This window comes from Oratosquilla oratoria, chromosome 19, assembly GCF_046742065.1.
Source record: "Oratosquilla oratoria isolate Oo_2021 chromosome 19, ASM4674206v1, whole genome shotgun sequence".
Taxonomy (NCBI): Eukaryota; Metazoa; Arthropoda; class Malacostraca; order Stomatopoda; family Squillidae; genus Oratosquilla; species Oratosquilla oratoria.
In genome coordinates this window covers 10,714,164-10,741,141 of record NC_134795.1, presented here as the reverse complement: position 1 = coordinate 10,741,141, position 26,978 = coordinate 10,714,164, and the positions used below count along the sequence as shown (strand labels likewise).

The 26,978-nt window shown below is 38.6% G+C and overlaps 1 protein-coding gene across 6 annotated transcripts in view; it reads left to right on the top strand.

Annotated features, from left to right (window-relative positions):
• Positions 1-26,978, top strand: part of LOC143035728 (uncharacterized) — a 115,591-nt gene that overhangs the window by 59,156 nt on the left and 29,457 nt on the right. For all 6 annotated transcript variants that reach the window (XM_076202628.1, XM_076202632.1, XM_076202631.1 and 3 more), the window contains one exon: positions 16,516-16,623. In XM_076202628.1, the coding sequence (XP_076058743.1) occupies positions 16,516-16,623 (108 nt within the window). Of the gene's footprint in view, positions 1-16,515; positions 16,624-26,978 lie in introns of those variants that run through there.

Below are 26,978 nucleotides of genomic sequence, written 5' to 3'. Positions count from 1 at the left end.
TGTTCTCAACTCATCAATTAAATCGGCTTGCAAGCAATACTATCTCAAAAAACTTGAAGAAAATTCATCGGTTTCGAAGAAACTCTGGTCAATACTTCTTGAAGTAATTAATAAAAAGAGAAGTAATAATACTCCCAATTTGTTTATTCACAATAACAGTCAGGTAACTGACAACTATGAGATCGCTGACATGTTTAATAACTTTTTCTGTTCAATTGGTAGTTTATTGGCTGATAAGCTGCCAAATGACCCAGGAAACTCACTTCAGTATATAACTCCAGTCTCATCACAATTTAGTCTAATAAAACCATCAACTCATGATATTTTGCGTATTATAAATAATCTTAAAAATAAGTCCAATGGCTATGACTGCCTTAATACAAAGATCCTTAAAGTTGCTGCTCCCAAAATTATTCATTTACTCATGCATTTAATCACTGTGTGCTTTCTACAGAGTTGTTTTCCTAATGTCCTAAAAATTGCTGTAGTACACCCGATCCATAAAGATGGGCCCACAACAAACGTATCAAATTTTCGTCCGATTTCGATCCTTCCGGTATTGTCTAAAGTACTTCAAACCGTTATTCTTTAGCAATTGGTAGATTACCTTGAGTACCATGCGATCATTTTTGATAATCAATTTGGATTCCGTGAAAACCACTCACCATATATGCCTGTTGCTCTCTTACAAGAATATATTGCAACTCGACTATCTAATAAAAAATATGTGCCGAAGTTTTTCTAGACATTAAAAAGGCTTTTGACACAGTTGATCATAGTATTCTATTGATGAAAATGGCTGAGTACGGAATAAGAGACTTTGAACTTCAGATGTTTCAGTCATATTTATCTAATCGTAATCAAGTTGTCTTATTTAACGGTGTTAAATCGAGATTAATGGGTGTAAGTATGGGGGTTCCTCAAGGTAGTACTCTAGGTCCTATTTTGTTTTTGATTTACATTATCGATATCTATAAAGCCTGTGGTATTCCTGAATACTTACTGTTTGCAAATGATACTACTTGATTGATTGCTTCAACAACACAAAACAATCATAGAGGTGACAATACAGGTATGTTAAACGGCCAACGAACGTGGTATATCTCCAGTGGCGGCGCCAGAGGGGGGCTTGGGGGGCTTTAGCCCCCCCAAAAAAGTGGCCAGCCCCCTTATTAGCCCCCCCAACTGAAATGAGCAAATTGAAAATTTAAAACACTCATTGAAATAATTTTATTAAGTGGAATTTTTAATTGCCAGGGCTAAAGATTTGTCAGCCATCAGTGCTAGCCCTACCATTAACCCCCTCCCCTTCTGAAATGAGGATAATATATGTGTATTATCATATTATAGCCCCCCCCAAAAAAAAAATTGCTCGGCCCCCCCCTTAGCCTCACCAACTAAAAATTCCTGGCGCCGCCGCTGTATATCTCCTTTCTATCCCTTTTCAGCGCAACTGAGACACAACCCTGGCAACTCTACAACACGCGCAGCACAAAACAGATAAATGGAATTAAACAAATGCCAAACACAGCACAATTCCGCCCAAATACCGCACAAATGCTGTCAGTTTATTTAACCCCCGGACCTGGCAAAACATCAGAAAGTACTAAAATCGATTAAATGACACCCTTACAATGATTCATGGAAGAACAAATTTGGGTGGGGCTTCAGCCCCCTCAGCACCCCCCCCCCCCCCTGGATCCGCGCCTGCACAGTACGTAATATCGCCAGAATTTATCACTGGTACAGCTGTGTCGCGTTATCAGACCCAGCTCGGACAGGTGTCCTTCTTGCCTTGAAAGATGGCTTAAACTAGGCAGTAGGCTAACGAAGTAATTGATGCACACGGTGGTTAGACTTTTTATGGAGGTCATTGAATTGTAATTCAGAATTACAATCTAACTTGTTCAGTATGTGAAGATGCACACATTAGATATTACCCGTACAGTAACTATAATACAAAATTAAACTACAGTATTGTTACATGTATGATGCATTAAAATCCAGTTAATTTGTTCGCACTGCTCAAAATAAAATTTAGTAAGTGAACTAAGCGATTAAATAAATTCAAATATATTAGAACATGATATTCAGAGACTTCTTAGCATAAAAAATACCTTTGCAAGTTCGAAGTTTTTGTCTCGTGAAAATCATGGTTACACAAAATAAACATTGTATAGCATCAGAGTGATTACAGGTTAAAATATATATGTATACTTTGGATGCCATCGCCTCATTTCTGAAAAGTAACCTCGCCAAACCTAAACAAAGGTCCATAAGAACTGGTATACGTTGGGCGGGCACATGTAATGATGACGGGAGAGGAATTAATTATTGATTTTACGTTTGCCAGTTCATGAGGCGCTCGTTGAAATGATAGTTTTAGATGTCCACGCACACATTTAATGAAAGAGAAAATAGGAGATAGGGGGAGGAAGGAAAAAGAGAGATATGGTGGGGAGGGTGGACAGAGAGAGACAGACAGACGGCGAATGGGAGAAAAAGAGGAAGAGAAAAATATGGCGGGAGGGGGTGTGGTGTGAGAGAGAGAAGCAGAGAGACGGGCGGGAGAGGGTGATCGAGCGAAAGAGAGAGACAGGTATACAGAAAATGAGAGTGAGAAACCGAAATGGCAGGGTGGAGGGATCGAGAGAGCTATATATGGCTGGAGGGAGAGATTTCGCGGGGGTGGAACAGGGTGAAATACTGTAGAGAAAAAGATGGCGAGGAGAGTGAAAAATAGCTGTACTGTGATATATATATATATATATATATATATATATATATATATATATATATATATATATATATATATACAGTATATATATATATATATATATATATATATATATATATATATATATACACACACACATACATACCAAGAACTTTTTCCCACATACAAGGGAGTTAGCCAAGTCAAAGGTACCTGCCCCCACCCCTTCCTCCCTCTTATTTTAGCTCTTCATTGATGACGATCAACCCTGTGTCCCACCCTCTGCCCTGTGTCAGCAGCAGTGGAGCAAGACAGAACATCCACAGCGAGGCCGCTTCACTTAATCGGCGACCCCCACCTCTCCATCCCCTCATGCACATAATCACCCCCATCCCCCGCCCCTCCCTTTCTTACATAACAGTATAATCTATACACAGCAACACTCCACTCATCCTTATCTCCTGCCTTCTCCCTTGCTTAACAAATATTTCCCTATTTCTCAACGCTCCCTTCACCCCATCCATCCATCTCATCCTCGTCGTCTCCTTAAGTTCACTCCTTCCACCGCCTTCCACACTTCTTTTACTAATTTTTCATCGCTTATTCTTTTCGTATGTCCAAACCATCCCCATATTCTTTCATCAGCCCAGTCTGTCATCTTCTCCATTCCCGCTTTCCTCTTCACCTCGTTTCTCACTTTATCTAACCTTGTAACCTCTACAATATTTCTCAGACATTTCATCTCACATTATAAAAAATCCTCTCTACCTCTTAAATTCCATTTGTGTCACATACAAAGCCGTCAGCAAAACCATCCCTTCATACAATCTCTTTGTATCCATTCCCAGATGCCTAATTCTCATGACACTTTTAAATCCCCGAAGACTTTTATTTGATTCTCTAAATCTACAATTTACCTGTACCCCCACTCCCTTTCCTGCCACATGCAACCGCAACTTCCTAAAGCTATCCACTTCCTCCAGCCTCTCTTCTTAAGACTTCCTTCCAATTCACTGTCATCCTCACCCCTTGTACATTTTATCACCTTTTACCCACATTTACCTTCAAAATTCTCCTATTGTGTACAACCCCAAACTCCATCACTAATTCCTTTAATCTCCTGACCCCGTCAGAAGCTCAGTGTCGTCAGCAAACAACAACTGGCTCACCTCCCACTTTTCTCAATTTTCTTTAACCATCTTCAATCCCTGCCCAGTACCCTCGCCTTTACCTCCCGTACCACCCCTTGTACATTTTATCACCTTTTACCCACATTTACCTTCAAAATTCTCCTATTGTGTACAACCCCAAACTCCATCACTAATTCCCTTAATCTCCTGACCCCGTCAGAAGCTCAGTGTCGTCAGCAAACAACAACTGGCTCACCTCCCACTTCTCTCAATTTTCTTTAACCATTCAATCCCTGCCCAGTACCCTCGCCTTTACCTCCCGTACCACCCCATCCATGTATAAATTGAGCGGCCACGGCGACATGACACATGCCTGACGCAGTCCAACCTGTACCGCAGCCCACTCGCTCTTTCCATTTACCATTCTAACACAAGCTCTACTATCGTAAAAACTTGACCGCCCTAAACAGCTTTCCCCCATCACATATATCTGCAAAACCTCCCACAGTTCCTTCCTGTCTACCCTGTCGTAAACTTTTTCCAAATCCACAAAGGCCTCGAAAACATTCTTACCTTTTCCTAAAGCTTTCTCACATATCTGCCTTACCACAAAAATCTGATCCTAGCAACCCCTGCCTTTCCTAAACCCACACTGTTCCTCACCAATTACCCTCTCTGTTCCTTTCCTAATCCTCTCATTTAAACCCCCCCATAAGCCTTCCCAACTACACTTAACTAATTGAACCCTCTGAAACTACTACACTCACATTTGTCCCCCTTTCCCTTGTAAAGAGGAAATGTACAGGCACTTCTCCAGTCCTTCTGCACTCCACCCTCTCTTAGACACACTTTAAGCAACCTCACTAGCCGGTCCACTATTACTATACCTCCTTTCATACACTCTGAATGACATCCATCTAACCGAAGTGCCTTACCTGCTCTCATAATTTTCAGAACTATTTCCACCTCATCTTTTCTTGTTTCTACTCAAATTTTCCATCTTCGTCTATGTGTTCTTCTATCTCCCCCTCCTTTTCTCTTTTTCCCTCTCTCGCTTCCTGTCTCCCCCCTCTCTCTCCCTCCTTCCTATATTTCCCCCTCTTTCTGTATCCCCTGTTACGCCTTAGCGTGATTATGAATATATATGTGTACATTTATGTGATTAAGGTGAATTAACATTGTATTTATTTTTTATTGTTTAATGCACAATTATAAGTAGTTGTACTCGTATGTACAGACGTACCGAACGTAGAGAGGTACATTTTGCACGTCTTGTGGGGACCGCGGGCGTGATTCACCCAGTGGAGGTGTGTGAACGGAAGGAGTAGGAATACGTTTCAGACGAAATCACGTAATGTCCTTAACGTATTTCTATCGTGGCGTCATAGGGTCGCTACTAAAACAAACACCAGAGAACGTACACAGTGAGAAGAGAACCTAAAAACCAAGAAAGAATGAAGAGTGGACACCGTTCCTGACGTCGGCCCATCGTCAACCTACAGGACGCCCATGTGACAAAGACTTCGTCCCGCCCAACTAGAGGCGTCCGTATCTTCGTCACGACGGCCAACTAGAGGTCCCTGGACTCTTCTGATCCATAAGACGTCCATGTCTTCGTCACGACCGACTAGAGTCCCCTAGACTCTCCTGATCTACTGTATAAGACGCCCGTGTCTTCCCCACAGCCGAATAGAGTCCCCTGGATTCTCCTGATCCATTAGACGTCCGTGTCTTTGTTACGCCGACTAGAGTCTCTTAGACTCCTGATCCATAAGACGCACGTGTTTTCGTCACGGCTGACTAGAGTTCCTTGGATTCGCCTGATCCAAACATCCGTATCTTCGCCCTGGCCGACTAGAGTCTCCCGGACTTTCCTGGTCCATAAGACGTCCATGTCTTCACCTCTCAGATCCTCCTTAGGTGTTTTTGGCTGTGAATTATCTGTAAAATAGTTTTATACTCTATTGTGACATTTTAATGCATGAATAAAGTTTTATTAGAAAATTATAAATGTTAAATATTTATCATTTTCTTCCCTCTGATTTGATATAAAACATTAAATTGAGTCACCTCGTTTTCATTAATTTAGGGGGAAAATTACTAAAGTAAGTAACCCTATGAGAGTGACGTGATAGGTGGCGACCTTGCCAGGATCAAAAGAGGGAAAGAAAACCTGAGCAGTTAACATTTACAAAAATGGATAACGTATTAAAAGAAAACGTAAACTATAATGAAGTGGAGGAAAATTAAATTAAGACTAAGTGGTGTGATACCCCCACCATATCTTTTTCACCCTATTCTTCCCCCCTCCATATTCCACTCTACTATCTTTCCCCCTTCTCTCTTTTCCCCCATCCACTGTCTCAACATTTAACTCTCCCCTGCCATTTCACGTTTTCCATTACACACACACAGTGTGCAAAAACTATTTAAGAATTTAAGAACAAACTTGATGCTGAAAGATACAAAGACGGGGCACTACGAACATGGCTCTCTTCCCATATGATACAACTAGGTACAACTAGGTAAATACACACACAATGTACACATATACCAAAGAGAAAAGGAAGAGAAAGAAATTGCGAAGGAGATTCTAAAAACGGTTGAAGATGGACAGAATCTAGATACAGAAATCGATGACATACACAGGATGGGTACATACTAAAAAAAAAACAAAAAAAAACAGACCAATGAAAATCAAACTAAGAACACAAGTAATAGAAGAAATACTATTAAAAGCTACAAAACTACCAAGCAGTGAAAAATGCAAAAATGTATGGATAAAAAAGGAAATGAATGCAGAGGAATAAGAGAAAGATAGGGAATTGAGAAGTGAGGCCAAGGAAAAGAGAGAAAATGGAGACAGATTTTGTGAGAGAGAGTGCTGGATCTGAGACTGAGAAAGTGGTACATCAGAAAAATGGAAACTTAAACCAAAAAAGAGAAGAGAAGAAAAAATTAAAAGTGGCATATACAAATATGGACGGTATGATTTCAGGACTAAATGAATTGAATGACTATTTGGCAATAGAGAAAACCGACATAATGGGAATTGCGGAGACAAAAGTAAAAGGTCCTATACAATCAAGTACGGTGTGACAAGGATGGACAAACAGTGGGGAGGAGTCATGCTATTGACTATGAAAGGACCTAAATGTAATAAAGGCAACAGAAGGAAAAGATAATGTGGAATTAATCACAGTTAAAGTCGAAAACAGCAGTATGAAAAGTAGAAGGTTTATAGTATATGTGCCACCAAAAACTAAGACTTGGACTGACAGCGAACACTCAAAATTACTAGAAGACCCAAAGAATAAATTAACCGAGACACTGAAATATGGAGAAAATATAGTAATTATGGGTGACTTTAATGCAAAGGAAATAAATTGGGAAGAATTGACAATGGGAGGTGGAGAGGAACTCTGGGGCAATGTCCTACTGGATATGACGATCGATTACACATTGACGCAATGGGTTAAAGAAAATACTAGATTTAGACAAAACGAAGAACCATCAAGAATAGATTTTATATTAACCTCTGAACCTGAAATTGTGGAAGAAATGAAATATAAAACACCAATTGGAAAGAGTGACCACATACTAATAGAAATCGAACTTATGGGGAAAAATGTGGTAAAAAGGAATGAGAAACATAGAGAAAGAAGATTAATGTACAATAAAACTGATTTTGTAAAACTTAGATTTTTTTTTTTTTTTTTTTTTTTTTTTTCCTCAAAATGCCTGTTGGGAAAAATTTGGAAATGATAAAACAAAGACGGAAGAGAATTGGAACATTTTCAAAGAATTATATAAAGAGGGAACAGACAAATATGTGCCTAAGCAGAAACAGAAGAGGGAGTACACAAAGTGCTGGTATAATAAAAAGCGTAGCAATGGTAAAGATAGAAGAGACAAAGCTTGGAAAAGATGGAAAAGAGACTAAATGGCAAACATACATCAAACTGAGAAATGAATACGTAGACATACGAAAAGAGGAAAAAAGAAACTATGAAAAAATATGATAGCAAAATTCAAAGATCAACCTAAACTATTTTACAGATATGTAAACGACAAACTAAAAGGCAAACACAAAATAGTGAAATTGCGTGAAGGAAATCAAGAATACATAGGAGATGTAGAAATGGCTGAGGTAATGATCAGACACTTTAAGTCTGCATTTACAGTTGAAAGCTCACAATTGTGGGATGATAGTCATCAGCAAGGATCCCCTAAAATGAAAGAAATAATGGTGACACAGAAAGAAATAAGGGACCAAATAAGGAAACCCGATGTCAGAAAGTCACATGGGCCAGACGGAATAGCGAACTGGATATTAAAAGAATGCATAGATGAACTCACAGATAAAATACACAAGATAAGTGACTTCTCATTCAAAGAAGGAAAAGTACCACAAGAGTAGAAAAATGCTAATATAGTACCAATGTATAAGGGAGGAAATAAGGAAAATCCAACAAATTATAGACCGGTATCTCTTACAAGCACAATTGCAAAAATATGCGAAAGAATGATAGAAAATAAATGGACTAAACACTTGGAAGAGAACAAAATATTAAGCCCCAACCAATTTGGATTTAGAAGTGGAAGATCATGTACAACAAACTTAATATGCTTTTACTTAAGATTGCTAGATATAATACAAGAAAGAGATGGCTGGGCAGATTGTGCCTTCCTGGACCTACAAAAGGCTTTTGACAAAGTACCTCACAAAACACTACTAAAGGAAAATTTAGATAATAGGTGGAATACAAGGAAACTTATTAGAATGGATGAAAAACTTTTTGAAAGGAAGAAAAATGAGAGTGATATTTAGAGAAAAGAACTCAAAATGGGTAAACATGACAAGTGGAGTACCCCAAGACTCTTGTGTTGGATCCAATAATGTTTGCTGTTTATATAAACGACATGGATGAAGGAATTTAATGTTGTATAAACTTCTTTGCGGATGATGCGAAACTATTGAAGAGAGTGAGTAACGAAGAAGATTGCAAATCTTTTCAGGGAGATCTAGACATAGTCTGGAATTGGAGTAAAGACGAAGTGGATTTCAACATTAAAAAATGTAGTATAATGGAATTTGGTAAAAGCAAAAAGTAGAATATCCGGTCAATACAAAATTGGTACAAAGGAAGTTACAAAAGTAAACTCAGAAAGAGACCTAAGAGTAATCATTTCAAATGACATGACACCAGACAAACATGTAAACAAAATAGTTGGAGAAACCTACAACTTAATAAGATCAATAAAAGTGGCCTTTGACTACATGGATGAGGAAATGGTGAAGAAAATACTAGTTACACTGATAAGACCAAATTAGAGTATGCAGCGTCACTATGGACACCTAGTACAAAGAAAAATATAAAGAAACTAGAAAGAATTTAAAGAGCACTAACAAAGATTGGACAAGCTAAACTTATTAACTCTGGAGGAAAGAAGAGAAAGAGGCGATTTGATAACCATCTATAGAATTATGAAAGGGATGGAAAACCTTGATGGATGATCTACTTAAATGGGATAGAAGAAATACAAGGGGACACAGGAAGAAACTTAAGAAGGACAGTTACAGAAGAGATTTGAAAAAAGAATAGCTTTCCATACAGTGATAGATACATAGAATAAATTTAAAGAGAAAACAGTTAGTGCTAAAACTATATATGGCTTTAAGAAAGAACTGGACGCGGAAAGATACAACTGCGATGCCCTACGAGCATAGCTCTTCTCCCGCAAAATACAACTAGGTAAATACTCACGCACACACGATCGTCGGATTGACGGCGATTGGAACTCCGGAAAGAGAGCAATTTTCGTGAATTTCAAAGACGAGGGAGTACCTGTGTTGTATTAGTATGGAAGGGGAAAGCTTGTGGTGTAGTGGGCAGGTGAAGAAAAATGAGAAGGGAAGGGATTATTGAGGGAAATAGAAGAAAATGAGGAAGGGGAAGAACAGGCCCCAGACGTCAGAAGGGGTGTAAACGAGATGTGCAGACGACAAAGCTGAAGTCGAACAAGTCAGTAAAGGGCTTAAAATTAGAAATATAGATAAGAGAAAACCAGTAGAAAGTGAAGGTAATTATTTCTATGGATTTAATGAGGGGGGAGGAGATGACAACCTCCCCCAATTAGCAAGTCTACAGGAAAAACTAACAAAAATTATGGAATCATGGGAGGTTAGGTTTAGCCAACTCGCACTAATTACACAAAGAGATGATAAATTGGAAGAACTAAAGGAGAATCTAAACCTAAATAAATAGAATAAATAAAAAGACAGTTAAAAGAAGTAATGAAAATGAGGAATTAAAGAATAATAAAGAGAATAAAGAGTCCATAGCAAAAGAGGTAAGTGGTTGGAAAAAAGCTCAGGAGGATAATAAAATTGAATTTAGAGATATAGTGAAACAACAGATAAAGGAACACACTAAGAACACAGGTATTAAAGTGATGAGAGAGAAGGTGAATATAGTAAGAGACATAGCAGATAAAAAGAAATGTATAATTATATTAGGAATGGAAGAGAAGCATAATCCAAATAGGACTACAAGAGTAAGAGATGAGAAAGAGAAAGTAAATAAGGTATTAAAATATTTCAAGAAGGTGAACAGGAGATAGGGAAAGAAATTGAAGAAATATATAGACTAGGGAAATACAATATAGACAAGACTAGATCAATTAAGGTTAAATTCAGGTCACAAACAATGGCAGAGAATGTCTTATCAAAAAAAGGGAAACTAGCAGAAAGTGATCAGTACAAACAGGTATGGATAAAAAGAGAGATGAATAAAGAGGAAAGAGAGGAAGAAAAAACAAAAAGAATCGAAGCCAAGGGAAAAACAAGAACAGAACAGAGTCAGACAAAGATAAATTCTATTGGAGAGTAGTGGATATGAAAGTGAGGAAATGGTTCATAGCAGAGAAAAACAGAAAGCAGGATGGAGGTAACAGAAAATTAAAAGTGCCCTTCACAAATATAGATGAATTAATAACAGGCTTGAATGAACTGAATTATTACCTGAAGGAAAAAGAACCTGACATAATGGGAATTGTAGAGACAAAATTGAAAAGTTCATTACCACCCAACAGTGTAGGACATGGTGTATATAATTATTGGATTAGAAACAGAGAAGTAAAACAAGGTGGTGAGTTCTGTTCCTGACTTAGGATATAATTGTGAGAAATGTTACATATGGAAAGAATAAAGTGGAGATGATTATGATGGAAATAGAGGACAGGAACAAGAAGAGCAGGAAGTTTGTGGTAAATAATATGCCTCCTAAAACGGCTTCGTGGGAAGAGAGAGAACACAAGAATATGTTAGAAGACACAAGGATAACAATAAAATAATGGAAGATATAGGAAGAATAGTTATAATAGGTGACTTTAATTGTAAAGAAATCTGCTGGGAAGAGACGACAGTGAAGGGGGAAGATGACCTATGGGGAAATGTACTACTTGATATGATTATAGAACATACAATGACAATGGATACAAGAGAATACTAAGTATAGAAATGAGGAAGAGCCATTGAGGCTGGACCTAATAATCACATCAGAAGCTGAAATAGTGGACAAGATTGAATATAAGACACCACTAAGTAATAGTGACCACATATTATTTGAACTGGAAATGAAGAAAAATACATACATATACCAAGGCTTTTTCCCCCTTACAAGGGAGGTAGCCAAAAAGGAAAAGGCATAAAATCATTCCCACCCATTCCATACCTGAATACACTCCACACCCCTCCACCCTCCCTCTCATCTTAGCACCTCCTGGATGACGGGTCATCCCTGCACCTTGTCCACTGCCCTGGGTCAGAAGCAGCGTCGCAAGACACAGCACATCCACAGCAAGGCCGCTTCATTAAATCGGCGACCCCCCCTCTCTGCACAAACAGAGGCCTACGGCCGCAGCACTCTGTGCTCTAATCCTACGATAGGGATCCCGTGTTGGGGTCCGCCCCAAGGCCGAGGCTGAGGCCGAACCCAAGGGACATTTTTTCCTGGTCAGTTCAAGGGAACATGGCAACCACTGAGGACTTTCGACCACTGAGGACTTGCGACCACTGAGGACTTGCGACCTTTGAGGACTTGCGACCTTGGAGGACTTGTTACCTTGGAGGACTTGTTACCTTGGAGGACTTATTACCTTGGAGGACTTATTATACAACCTCGTAGGACTTGCAACTTCAGAGGACTTGCACCCTTGTAGGACTTACGACCTCGGAGGCGCTTGCAGCCTCGAAGGGTTTACAACTTTGGAGGACTTGCACCCTCGGGGGACTGGCACCCTTGGAGGACTTGCACCCTCGGAGGACTTGCACCCTCGGAGGACTTGCACCCTCGGAGAACTTGCACCCTCGGAGAACTTGCACCCTCAGAGAACTTACTGTCTCGGAGAACATACGACCTCAGAGGACTTACAGACGTACCATTTTTAAAATGTGTCACCTTTGAAATGGTTTAATTTGTATTATTAGTATATATATATATATTTCTTTTCCAAACTCACCATTTTTGGCACATTTCACTTACTGCAAAGTATCTACATTTAATACAATGTCTTCATTTGATTCCTTCTTCCCTAAAGAACCTAATATTACAAATTAATCGACAAAAGTAATTATAAAGATAGCAAGTATCAAGATGATATGTTAATCATCAAAATTCACAAACACAATAGCAAATGTACTCATACCTCCAACCTCCATTTGAATAACGACAATATGGCTTCCGTTGCAGACATCTAGCTGTCCCCTGTAACAACATATCGCACAGGATGATGATCTACACATGTGCAAAATAGGCTTACAGGGAGGTGTCCGCAGATTGCCACGCCGACTGAGCACTTGAAGGGTTTTAACAAAATCGATGAAACCACCCTGGACCACGGAGACATCTTTTGATGAAACCACCCTGGACCGTGGAGACTTATCTTTTATATTATTTTAGACAATCAAAGTGGCATTTACATACCTGAACGAAGAAATGGTGAAGAAAATACTAGTCAATTTGATAAGACTAAATTTGGAGTATGCAGTGACAATGTAGTCATCAAGTACAAAAAAAAAAAAATGTATAACAAAACTTGAAAGAATACAAAGAGCAATTACGAAATTGGCACCAATGCTCTCAGAACTATCATATGAGGAGAGACTGGCAAAACTTGAGCTACAGACATTGGAGCAAAGAAGAGAGAGAGGAGACTTGATAACTATATGATCATGAAAGGCATGGAAATAATTGATAGAGAGGATCTAATAAAATGGGATGGTAGAGATACAAGAGGACATGGAAAGAAAATCAAGAAAGACAATTATAGAAGAGACCTGAAAGAGAACCGCTTTCCCCACAGGATAATAGACGTTTGGAACAAGTTAGATGAGAATGTGGTGTGTGCAAAAATGATACATGAATTTAAAAACAGTCTAGATAAAACGAGATATGGAGATGGGACACCACGAGCATAGCTCCCCTTCCCGTAAAATAAAACTAGGTAAATATATACAGTATATATATATATATATATATATATATATATATATATATATATATATATATATATATATATATACATACATACATACATACACCAAGGCTTTTTCCCCCTTACTAGGGAGGTAGCCAAAAAGGAAAAGGCATAAAATCATTCCCATCCATTCCATCCCTGAAAACACTCCACACCCCTCCACCCTCCCTCCCATCTTAGCACCTCTTAGATATATATATATGTATATATATATATACATATACATATACAGGGGGTCACCGCAATTCGACCGTTCACAATTTGAATTATCACAAATTCGACAATACGTAGCTAATTTATACCCAACCCTCAAGGTTCGACAGCCCGACTCGACAATTTGACACTCAAATCTCGCGTGCCACCCACCCGGTCAAATTTGCCGCCACTCACGATGCGCCACTCTGTCTCACTCTCGCCCCAGCCATTGTTGAGGCAAGCCATGCTCCGCTGTTCCACCTCCACCATGCCACGCAAATCCACCTCTGGCCCCACCCCTAAAAAACACACTTTCCTGCCTTTCAAAGATAAGCTTGAGCTTATAAGAAAGTGTGAGGCAGGTATGGCTCATTCTGCCGTTGCAGCGGAAATGGGTGTCCTGAGATCATCAGTATCAACGATTTGGAAGAACAGGGACAAGTACCGCCAGGCCGCTGTATCAACATCTTCCACGACTTCCCTTGTTCTCCGTGGCTCAAGGGACTCCCGTCTCGACACGATAGAGGACATGTTGATCAAGTGGATAGAGGACAGGACACAACGCAAGATGCTGATCAGCATGGGGCTCATGCAGGAGCGTACCTTGTCACTGTAGGAGGACTTGCAGGCCACAACATCCACCACCAGCTGGACACTAGAAACATTCACGGCGAGTAGGGGCTGGTTCCAGCGATTTTATTGCAAGTGTTTTTATTTCCAAAAATGTACTGTACAGCAGCTTAATGTGTTTAATAAACAAAATTAGATATAAATGAAGCCTTTAATATTACAGATTTAGTCAGTGTTTTTTAGAGGTCATAGTGATATTTTGGGGGGTCTAGGTCTGAAGGTCGGTCCCTATCCCCCCTAATTACAATGCATTCCTATGGGAAAAACTGCGTCATGATTCGACAAAACCCAGGTTCGACCGATGATAGACCGCCCCATCCCTGTCGAATTGCGGTGACCCCCTGTATATGTATATATACATATATACATATATATATATATATATATATATATACATAATGTATATATGTATAATATATATATACACATATATATATATATATATATATATATATATATATATATACATACACAGTATATGCATACATACATATACCAAGGGTTTTTTCCCCCTTACAAGGGAGGTAGCCAAAGTCAAAGGCATAAATCCATTTCCACCCACCCCATCTCCACACACTCCACTTGATGTATGCTCTGGTCCTAAAACCTTGAGAACTGGCTTCAACCTTTACATCTAAGAAAGGGAACTGCCCACTGATGCTGTTCTCTGAAGTAAAGTTTAGACCTGAGGAGCAACCTCTTGTGCATCTTCGGCCTAATATCGAGAGAGTATAAAATTGGTGAAGAGGTCAAAAAAGTAAACTCGGAAAAAGACATTGGAGTGATGATCAGCAATTTATTGAGGTCAATAAAAGTGGCATTTGCCTATTTGGACGAGGAAATGATAAAAAAATTTAACTACACTAATAAGACCAAAACTCGAGTATGCAGCAACACTATACCCAGTACCAAAAAGAATATAAAAAAATTAGAAAGAATACAAAGAGCAACAACAAAACTGGCACCAACTCTTTTCAAAATGACATATGAACAAAGACTCAAAATTATAATTACCAACTCTAGAATAAAGAAGGGAAAGAGGAAACCTATTATCTATAGAATTATGAAGGGAATAGAAATCTTGGATAAAAATTATTTATTGAAATGGGACAATGGAAAAACAAGAGGACATAAAAAGAAACTAAAAAAAGATAATTACAGAAGAGATCTGAAAAAAATAGCTTCCCACACAGAGTGATAGATACCTGGAACAAATTAGACAAAGAAACAGTGTGTGCAAACACTATTCAAGATTTTAAGAAAAAACTTGATGCTGAGAGATTCAAAGATGGGTCACCATGAGCATAACTCCCTTCCCGTATAATACAACTAGGTAAATACTGTATATGTATGTATGTATATATATATATATATATATATATATATATATATAATATATGTATGTATAAATATACACAGATCTTCTGTTTCTTTTGGTTTGTTTCTCTGACAATGACAGCATTGCAATGGTTATTTAGTTTTCTTCTCATGTTCTCAATTTTTCTGATCAAAATTTTGCCATTAACTGGGTGAACTGAAACCAGGGGTCTGTATTTTTCCATTTTGTTTCCTTTAATTGTAGAGCTTATTGTTTCATCTTGAATAAGACATTTTCAAGAGTATACTGTAATAACAAAAAGTAGACAATCAAATGCAGCAAAGATGACATTTGTACAAAAATAAATTATATATGGATAATTCTGGTGACGTATGATAGAATACAATTCTGGTAATATAAGCTGCAAAACAAATACTCACAGTAATGGATAAAATATAAGAATAGTTTTGGTAATAATTGGGAAAGGTACAATACAAGAGAGTGCCAAGAAAGTGGGTAGGTGTGCAAAATTACAAGTATGAGATGTACTGAGTATATATACTGTATATGGATGGATCTGGTAGCATTCAAAGGGGCCAATAATGTAACTGCAGAGGTTAGGGGAGGAGGGAGTGGTTACTGGAGGGGGGGAAGAGCCGAAGGAAGAAGAGGAAGGGCAGGAAAACGAGGGAGAGGTGGAAGGGAGGGAGGGGGAGGGGGTGAGTTGGGATTCCTAGGCTGTGAGGGAAACAAAGTAATACTAGAAGTCATTTTAGATTGGATATTAATGGTAAATACGCATACATGGTCATGCAGAAGGTTAAACATGAATGGTCTCAAATTAGAATAATGAGATATAACTAGAACCCAAATTAAGTGTAGGTTTGTAATTCAGTAGTCAGGCATCCATGCTAGTTTACATACTCATGCTCTCAAATGCATATTGTCTTTTTCACTATGCCTCACCTGGTCTTTATACTTTGCAGGACTACCCATTCCTGAAAGAGCACAACCGCCCAGCTAATGGCATGGTGGTGGACAATGGGCACTCAGTTGTGGTATGCAAGGACTGTTTCTCATCGCTCAGGACACAGGCAAGTATCTCATTCTTATTACCCTAACCCTCCCTCTCCACCCCTACCTTCCCCCTCCCTTTTTCCCTTCCCCCTCCCTTTTTCCTTTCCCCCTCCCTTTTTCCCTTCCCCTTCTCTCCCTTCCTATCTTTCCTTTCTTGTTAACTGTCCCCCACTCCCTTTTACCCACTCCCTGTTCCCCCATCTCTTTCCCTTCCCTTTCCTTGCCATCACCATCTTTCCAAACCCCTATTTTCCCTTGCCATCTTTTAAATTCTTATTCTCCTCCTTCTAAATGCAACAACCACACAGAAGACAATGACACCTTATCCTACAATGCCAGACACTAATAATCCCTTGACAGCAGCACAGTATTTCTTTGCTAAATGAATTATGGACCCATCCAGTGGCTGTAGCTGGTTACATGGGAGCTGTGGGTCTCCTGCAAGAGAGACCTGGGGCCGCCGCCTCCTCCTCTTCCTTCTCCTCCTCCTCCTCCTCCTCCTCCTCCTCCTCCTCCTCCTCCTCCTCCTCCTCCTCCTCCCTCCTCCCTCCTCCCTCCTCCTCCTCTCCTCTTTTCTCTCCCCCTCTCCCTCTTCCTCCTCTTCTTCTCCTACTCCTTTTCCTCTTTCTCCTCATCCTCAACCTCTACCTCATCATCCTTCTTTTCCTCTTCTACCCTCACCTTTTCCTCCCCATATTCTCCCACTCTTTCTTCTCCCCATCCTACTCTTCCATCCACATGCCCTTACTTAATCACATGTCTCCTAAATCCCTCTTATCACTCTCACTCTACCCACCTCTTACCCAACTCTGTGGTCCTCATCCTTTGCTTGCTATTTATCCTGATATGCTTCCACACAGAGTTGAAACTGTTGAGGAATTTACTTTCCTCCCATGATTCAAAGTTTGATTATTTAAATCAAAAGTTTGAACAAGAAAAAAATACATACAAACCTGGATCCGAAAGCAGAAATTGATCAGCATGAAAGGAAAAATAAAAATTTGATGAATGAAATGATTAATCTCAGCAAGATCATGACAAAATCAAATGAGGATAAGATCAGTGAATTGTTTAATGTTCAAGGATTGAACATTAGTATAGTGTAAACTTTAAAGAGGTCATGGAGCAGCAGAGAAGAGAAGACATAGACTGTAAGAAACAATAGAGAAGATTATTAAAAATAATAGGGAATATCTTATCAGAGTTATAAATAATAAGACTAGGTGTGTTATAATTGTTGGCTAGTAGGAAGACCATATTACTCTATGGAAGGTATGCCAGGAAAATGAGATGCAAAAGGCTAGGGGGAATACTGTCATGATTATGGGAAATTTTTGAGATTTAACAAATCAGATTGGTTACATGTTTAGGTTATGTCTTTATAAGGAAAATTACTTTTATCCTATGAAAATTAAGTTGCAGGCAAATGAAGTGATTTGCAAGTATTAGAAGTTAGCACAAGAAGAAAAGTTTTAGAATTTTTGGATTAGAAAAGATGCAAATGAAGATGGATGTGCAAAGACATGGGACTTTGTAAAGGAGGCCAAAGCCATAAATTGAATGACAAAAGAATTTTTTTTGTTTTTATGGGGATTTCTCAATCAGTGTGTGAGGAAATGATTTAAAAAAGACAGGACAATAGCCCCTTTGCTGAATACTTTGAGCAGTTATTCATGCGTGACCCTCCAATCTGGTAGCTTCCTCCCAATGATGTTTAGGTGGCAGTTCCTGATCTACCAATAGACAAATCTCTGTCCTCTTTGATAGAGGTCAGAGAGGTTGAGTAAATTGAAGGCTGGAAAGTCAGCTGGCATCTGTAACATCGGTGCGGAGTTGCTAAAAGGTGGAGGAGAAGCATGAACTGCAGGTTGCATGTGGTACTGTCTATTGTCTGGTAGTCTGGTACCATTCCTTCAGACTGGAAAAAAGGAGTCTGGTCATCCCTATCTGGAAGGGGAAAGGGGACTGGCAGGACTGCAACAACAACTGCAGTGTGCCAGGTAAGGTGCTTGCCCATCTTCTTGCTGACATAGGTTCATTCACATCTGCTAAAGTTTCAGAGGCCTGAACAGTCTGGGTTCACTCCAGGTAAGTCAACAATTGATTGGATTCTCGTGCTTCGCATTCTTGTGGAGCACTGACGTGAGTTTCAACAGGGGTTTCTTGTAGCTTGTGTAGATCTCAAGAAGGCATTTGACTTGGTGCAGTGTGAAGTGTTCTGAGATCTTGTGTAGAGCTGTAGGATTCCTGCAAGGATTATTGACCTGATATCTGGGTTATACCATAAAGTATGAAGGAGGCATGTCTAGCTTTCCTGTTAATTCAGGAGGGAGGTAAGGGTGTGTCCTTGGCCCAACACTTTTCAACACCTGCATGGACTGGGTATTGGACAGCTGTTGATCAATATTGATCTGGAACATCTATTGGCAACACCAAGGTCACTGACCCTGTGTTTGCTGATGAAGCTGTCCTTCTTTCAGAGTCATTGGAGGTCCTGGTTGTACCCCTCAAGTCACTGCACAGGGAAGTTAGACTGCTTGGACTTGAGTACTCTTGGACCAAGACCAAGATTCAGGAGTTTTGAGGCTTACTGGATGACACAGTTCAATCTGTCCATGCATGTGGTGAAGACAAAGACATTAAGATCTTGGAAAGCTTACCTTAAGAGTGTAGTGCATAAAAGTGGTGGGTCAGTTCAGGAAGTATTCGAATGATTGGCATTGCCTGTGGTGTTATGGATTCTCTCAACCAGAGTATATGGCACTGTCATTATTGATGCAGGAGGATTAAAATTTGAATCAAGTCACTTGCTGTATGGCTGTGAGACATATACATTGAATGCTGACTGGAAGAGGCATCTTGATGTCATTGGTACTAAGTGGCTTCAGAGACTCGAGGGATATTGCTGGAATGACTTCATGTCAAACCAGAGACCTTACTGTGAAATTAGGTTGAGACCAGTTACTTACATAACTTGTGAACATCAACTCTGGCTATATGGGCATGTGACATGTTTCCCTGATGTTGATCCCACTTACAGGGTTGTCTGCAAGAAACAACCCTTGATGGAGATGAAGGGAATGCTCACATAATTCATGGTTGGGGCAAATTAGTTAAACATGTCAATAGTTATTTGAAGTGGGAAGGCTGGCTGCATGGGAACTTGTTTGGAGAGACTGTGGGCACTGGCACCTGTGTATATTTACCTACCTAGTTGTATCTTACAGGAAGGAGAGCTATGCTCATGGTGTCCCGTCTTTATATCTCGCAGTGTCTAGTTTGCTCTTAGATTTTTCTATGTATTTTTCGCACACTATTGTTTTTTCCAGTTTGTTCCAGATGTCCACTCTGTGTAGATTTTTTTGTTTTGTTTTTCTCTCATTTTGTCAGGTCTCTAATATAATTATCCTTTTTGAGTTTCTTTCCATGTCCTCTTGTATTTCTCTTGTCCCAATTTAATAAGTCCTCTCTATCAAGGACTTCTGTTCCTTTCATGATTCTGTAGATGGTCAGGTAGGTTGCCTCTCTCTTTTCTTTGTTCCAAAATAGGTAATTTCACTTTAGCCAATCTCTCCTCATATGACAGGTTTGAAAGTACTAGGGCCATTTTCATGGTTGCTCTTTGGATTCTTTCAATTTTCTTTATATTCATTTTGGTACTGGGTGACCATAGTGTCACAGTATACTCCAGTCCAGGCCTTATTAGTGTGACTAATATTTTTTAACCATTTCTTTGTTTAACCAGGTAAAAATCACTTTTATTGATCTTAGCAAGTTGTAGGATTCTCCAACAGTTTTGTTTATTTGTTAATCAGGGGGCAAGTCATTTGAGATAATTACTCCTAGGTCTTTTTCAGATTCCACTTTCTTCACTTCCTTTGTTCCAATTGTATATTGTCCTGATATTCTTTTTTTACTTTTTCCAAACTTCATTATTCTACATTTCTTAATGTTGAAGTGTACTTCCTACTTCTGACTCCATTTCCAAACCTTGTTTAGGTCTCTATGTAGTGATTCACAATACATTTCGGTTTTCACTTTCCTCATCAATTTAGCATCATCTCCAAAGAGGCTCATGTAACATTCCACATCATCATCCATGTCATTCACATAAATAGCGAACATTAATGGAGCCAATACTGATCCTTGTGGAACTCCACTAATCATCTCCCAACCTGAGCATTACTCTCATTTTTCTACCATGCAGGAAATCATCCAGTTTAGTGGGTTACCTTGTATCCCTCTTATGTTTTCCAATTTTAATAATTTTTTGTGCGGTACTTTGTTGAAGGCTTTTTGTAAGTCTAGGAAAGCACAATCAGCCCATCCATCCTTTTCTTGTATTATATCTATTAGTCTTGAGTAGGAACAGATTAAATTTGTAGCACATGATCTATGTCTGAATCCAAATTGTCTTGAGTTTATGATATTGTTTTCTTCCTTGTGCTTTACCCATCTATTCTTGACAAATTTTTCACAAATTTTGGCTACAGTGCTTGTGAGGATGACTGGTCTGTAATTAGTTGGTTCTTTGTTTCCTTCTTCATATACTGGTGTGAGTGAATCAATGTGCCCCCTGGCATATGCCCCCAGTTGATATGTATGTGTGTGTATATATATATATATATATATATATATATATATATATATATATATATATATATATATATAAGGTGTGCTTACAGTAATTGTGTAGTTTTTAGGGTCACACAAAAAAGTAACATTTTAGTTGAAAATACATTTATTGGAAAAAAGAAAACAGACTCTGTATCAGCATACTTCTAGTGTCCTTTTACTTAATGAATCTGCCCTTTGAATCAATGACATCCTCAACACACCCTCAAAACCTGGCACAGGTCTTCTTCATGACCTCCTTGGAGAGATTGGCAAAGGTGACCTTGATCTGACTGATCAGATCATCCTTACTCTTGCATGTGGTGCAGTTAGTATCTCATTCAACTGCGCCCCATACAAAATAGTACATAGGGTTGAGGTCAGGTGAGTTAGGGGGCCACACATCAGGGGCAACCACGGTTTCACATGGGTCTGCAGGGCATTGATGTACACTTCGGTGCTCACCCTGAGCCCCTGGGGAAAGAAGAATGGGGGCATGACTTGGCCCTTGCTGCAGACTATCCCAAACACCATGACAGTTGCAGGAAACTTGGTTTTCATGACTCTTGGCACATCCTTGGGACAGACAGCCAACCACCTGTTGTTCTGAGAGTTGTGGGTCTGGTCCTGACAGAAGCTCTTTTCATCTGAAAAGAACCAGAGCATGTCATTCTCCAGAGGGGAGTTGACTTTTACGCATCTTGTTTGACTTGTATCTGATATCTTCCTTACAGTGCCCTCAGACACTTGCAGCTCTCTGGCAATGAACCTCATGGACCGGCTGGGGTCTTCATCAACCATGGCTTGCAATTGAGTGACAAATTTGATGTCCCTGATTGTGTCTGATCATCAAGGATGATTACAAAGGACTACAAAGGAGGAGCATGCCAACAGGAGACCTTTTGGTCATAACTAGGTTGGATGCAAAAAAAAAAAAAAATAAAAAATAAAAAAAAAATAATGATAAATAGATTTTATAATATAAATAATAACAAAGTAAATAAGTAAAGTCAAATAATAAGCAGGAATATAGTAAATAATACTAAATTGACATAATAATAATCAAGAAAATAAACAAACAGATAGTAAACAAATAAATAAATAATATAAAATAAATGGCAGGTATTACAGCATCTTGCTTAGGTTTATATGTAAACAAATCTTAAAGCTTTGAACTGAACTACATTGCTCTGCCTCTGTAGGAAGTTTATTCCATTCATTAACTACATGGTTGGCAAAGTTGTTTCTACCCACTTCCAAATTTAATCTATTTCTTGAGAGTTTGAGACCATTCTTGTCTGATTCTCATTCAGTGTGAACATTTTGTCACTTTTGATGTTGTCAATTTCCTTTAGAATCTTAAAGACCTGTATCAAGTCACCTCTGAGCCTACACTTTTTTAGGGAAAACAGATTCATGTGTTTTAGTTGATTTTCATATGATCAATTTTGATATTTGGAATCAGTTTTGTGGGTCACCATTGTACTTTTTCCAATCTGTCAATGTCTTTAATTCTTGAGATTCGGTGACCATATTCCAAGTGTGGATGAACCAATAACTCCCTCTGTTCCTCTCGACACCACAAAGATAATCATAGTCAGAAGAAATCAACTCCCTCGTGATGGTCATTCCCTATCCCTCACCCATGCATGACCACTCACTGTCTGCTACCTTAAAGTGATAAAATGTGCAACTTCACTACACCACCATGCCTTAACTAGTGCAAATAATTAACTAGTATTTTGTTATCCTTTACTTTTCCATGTCTTTCATTTTATAAAAGGAAAACTTTCTTTTGGGAACTTTTTTTTTTTAACCTCAAACTATTGTACACCATAGGTGTGATTGACAAAACCCTATTGTGCAGTTATTGGGTTAATCAGGAGATCTCTTCTGTCAATGCAGTCCATCTCCTTTAGTGACCTGAATACTGTAATCATATCACCTCTTTTTCTTCGATCGTTCAAAGTTGGGAGACCCAGTTCTTTTAGTCTTTCCTCATATGGTTTATCTGGCAGGCTGGGGACTAGTGTGGTTGCTGCCCTTTGTATTCTCTCAATCTTGCTTATATCCTTCACTTTGTGTGGGAACCATACTACTGACAGATATTCCAGTCTTTGATTGATCAGAGTTTCAATGAGTGTTTTCATCATCTCTTCATCCATGTAAAGAAATGCCGCCTTAACCTCTTCAATACAAGTCAAATATTCATGTGTACACTAGCTGCCTGATGTATGATGATGCACCACAATATGTGCATTATGAAATATAAAGTTACTGCTTGTTCTCTTTCACCCAGAATGTTTGTAACCACTGAAAAAGTGATCAAGCCTGTTCACAGAATAAGAGGATCACTCAGCTACAACTACAAAATAAAAATAATCAGGAAGCTAACACTGGCATCCTTATATACTCACTTGTGTTTCATGGCTTTTACATAATGTTTGCTATTTATGTGAATGACATGGATGAGTGTGCGGAATGTTACATGAGCTTCTTTGCAGGTGATGCAAAACTGTTCAAGAAAGTGAGTACTGAAACAGATTGTGATTCACTGCTGAGAGATCTGAACAGGGTTTGGGAATGGAGTCAGAAGTGGGAAGTGGACTTCAACAGTAAGAAATGTAGCATAATGGAATTTGGAAAAAAAAAACAACAAAAATCAGGACAATATAAAATTGGCGCAAAGGAAGTAAAGAAAGTGGGAGCTGAAAAAGACCTGGGAATAATCATCACAAAGGACATGTCCCCTGATAGGTAGATAAACAAAATTGTCGGAGAAACATACAACTTGCTGAGATCAATAAAGGTGGCTTTTACTTACTTGGATGAAGAAATGGTAAAGAAAATACTAGTTACACTGATAAGGAAAAAAATTGTAGTACACAGTGACACTATAGTCACCCAGTACAAAAAAGAATATAAGGAAAATTGAGAGAATCCAGAGAGCAACTACAAAGGTGGCCCCAGCACTATAACTGTCATATGAAGAGAGATTATCAAAACTAGAATTGCTGACTGTGGAACAAAGGAGAGAAAGAGATGACTTGTTGGCTATCTACAGAATCATGAAAGGTATGGAAGTCCTTGATAGAGAAGACTTACTAAATTGGGATAAGAGAAATACAAGGGGACATGAAAGGAAGCTCAAAAAAGGACAGTTATAGAAGAGAACTGAAAAAGAACAGCTTTCCCCACAGAGTGGTGGATGTACAGAACAAACTAGACAAAACAGTAGTGTGTGCAAAAACCATATACAAATTTAAGAGCAAATTAGATATGGCGAGATACAGAGACATGATACCATGAGCGTAACTCCCCTACCCATAAAATACAACTAGGTAAATAGACGTCATCGTATTCAAGGGGTTGATCTTCTGTAGTAGTCTGTACAACTCTTCCACATTCCTGCTGATATGTCTGTTAGGTGACAGGTTGTCTGTTGTCTTTTATCAAGACTCTCAAATTTTGCTTCTTTGTTTTTGTAATAGGATAACTTCCTAATGAATAGTTTAAGGATAGTTTTTGTAGCTACTACCCATATCCAGTACTCTGCATTTTTTAGTAATGAACTTCATTTCCCATTCTTGGCTCCATGCAAAAATAGTGTCTAGATCTTTTTGCATACTTGTGTGTGTATGAGATTATCCACAGGGATACAAGTGTAAACAAGTTGAAAATAATAATAGTAATAATGATGGATGAAAAGTATTAGAAAAAATAGAATGAATGAACAGGTAAAGTGATGAAGCACCTTATACCACTGCCTTACAAATAATCTTTCCAGATAATCTATTCATTTTGTAACTTATAGGTTGAACTGGTGGCTATGGTAAGTTTTCTTGGGGGCCATATTTCTCCTGCAAGAGAGAGCTGGTAATGGATTGAGTGAGTGATTGACCTTTGTTAAAATGTCTTTGTTTTGATTCTTCTATATCATTATCTGGCTTCTTATAATCATCTGTTGTTGTTTTTTTTTATCAATATTATTATTATTTATTTATTTATTTATATATTGTTATTTTTGCTAGTCCTGTTTCTCCATTATGTCCCATGCCTGTCTTCTCTATATTGATATCTGACATCTTTTCTTAAATTAATCCTTTCTTTATGGGACCAGTGATGGGCTCCTGCTTGTGGTGGTCCTGCAGGATGGACTATGGAGTTGCCCATTTTCAAAACTCATCAACTTCAGCTGTATATCTTATACCATTTTGCACATGGAGAACTAACAACCAGTGACTGCTTCCTTCTTCATACTTCTTTCAGCTTGTAATGTGGATTGTTGGACTCCCAAGCATGGCTCACAATTGCCAGCTCTCACAATACACAACTCTTACATACTATAATACAACACAGTTCAAAGTTTCTTCTCATAGAGATCTATGGGAAGATCCAAGGACAGTTGCCAGCCACTTTGAAGCTGCTGGTATTCAGTCAGTGAAACTCTAGGCAACAGTCATTGTTAATATTAAACTTTGGTTTTCTCTCCCACTCGTGAATTGGAAACATTCAGAAAGATGTCCAGTTCCTTCTGTATTTCTCCTATCTCTAAAATTTACCTTCCTGAAGTTGTATCTTTCTTGTCTTTATAACTCTGGTTTTTTTTTTTTTTTTTTTGCTCTACAGTATTGCTGTGTGGGATTTGATAACTACATGATCACTTTCTCATTGGACAGGTATTTCAAAGGTTCAGTAATATCTGGTTCTTTAATTAGCAGCAAATCCAATTTAACTGATGTGTCATCTCTTGTAAATGTTGTATTTTTTCTTTGACCCACTGTCAGTATATTGCTTGTTGCTATATTCAGTAGTGTATTTCCAAATAATTTTTCACTTTCACATGTTTTCAACTCCATAATATCTGCCAAGACCACATTTTTTTCCAATAATTTTTTTTCAGGTGATTGACCAGGTACTGTTAATATTATTATACTTTTTTATATGGGCTGGTGACTTGAGTATAGGTGTGCTAGTGCAATTTTTGCCTTAGAAGTGATTTATCTGCTGGGTTGATTTCTGTGGAAAGTAGAATTTGTTGTGGAGCACATGTTTTGTGATCAGAATATGTACTTCTTATTGTGTGGATGTGATGTGGTAATGTAGATATTTGAGTGGAGTACTGCTGTGGTTGTTTTCATGTTGTATATGATGGGTTGTGTTGTGTAAAGTTATGTGAGGGGTGATTGGGTTTGAGGGGTCTTATGTAGAACTATGTGCCAATCATTCTCATGTAATTCTCTATAGGAAAGATTTTGGTTTCTGAATGTAGAGATTTTATTGGTATTATCTTTAGTGCAGCCAGTTATTATTCTCAATGCATTATTTTGTTATTTGATGGATATCATACAGTGGATCTATCATCCATTGCTCCAGGTGTGTCTTGCAGGAGACCCATGGCTCCCAAGTAATTGGCAACACCCACCAGATTGATCTGTAAGTCTCTCAAGGAGGAAATATAGTGGTGTTGTCTGGGTATGGGGCAGGGCAGTGTAAGATTAAGTGTTGATTATAATACATGTGATGTTGCATCTGGTGTAGTTTGTATCTGCAGCTAGCCCTATTCTGTAATGCACTGTCTAAGTGCTGAATGTGAATTGAATATATGCTATTATGGTTAACATTTTTCTTGTGAGGGATCTTTTTATGTGGATTTGATGGAGTAGTGAATTTGATGAATAGTCTTGGAATACCTTGTTTTGTGATCTGAGTGTGAATGTGGTTTTCTAAATGGTAGTCTTATTCATTGTGAATTGTA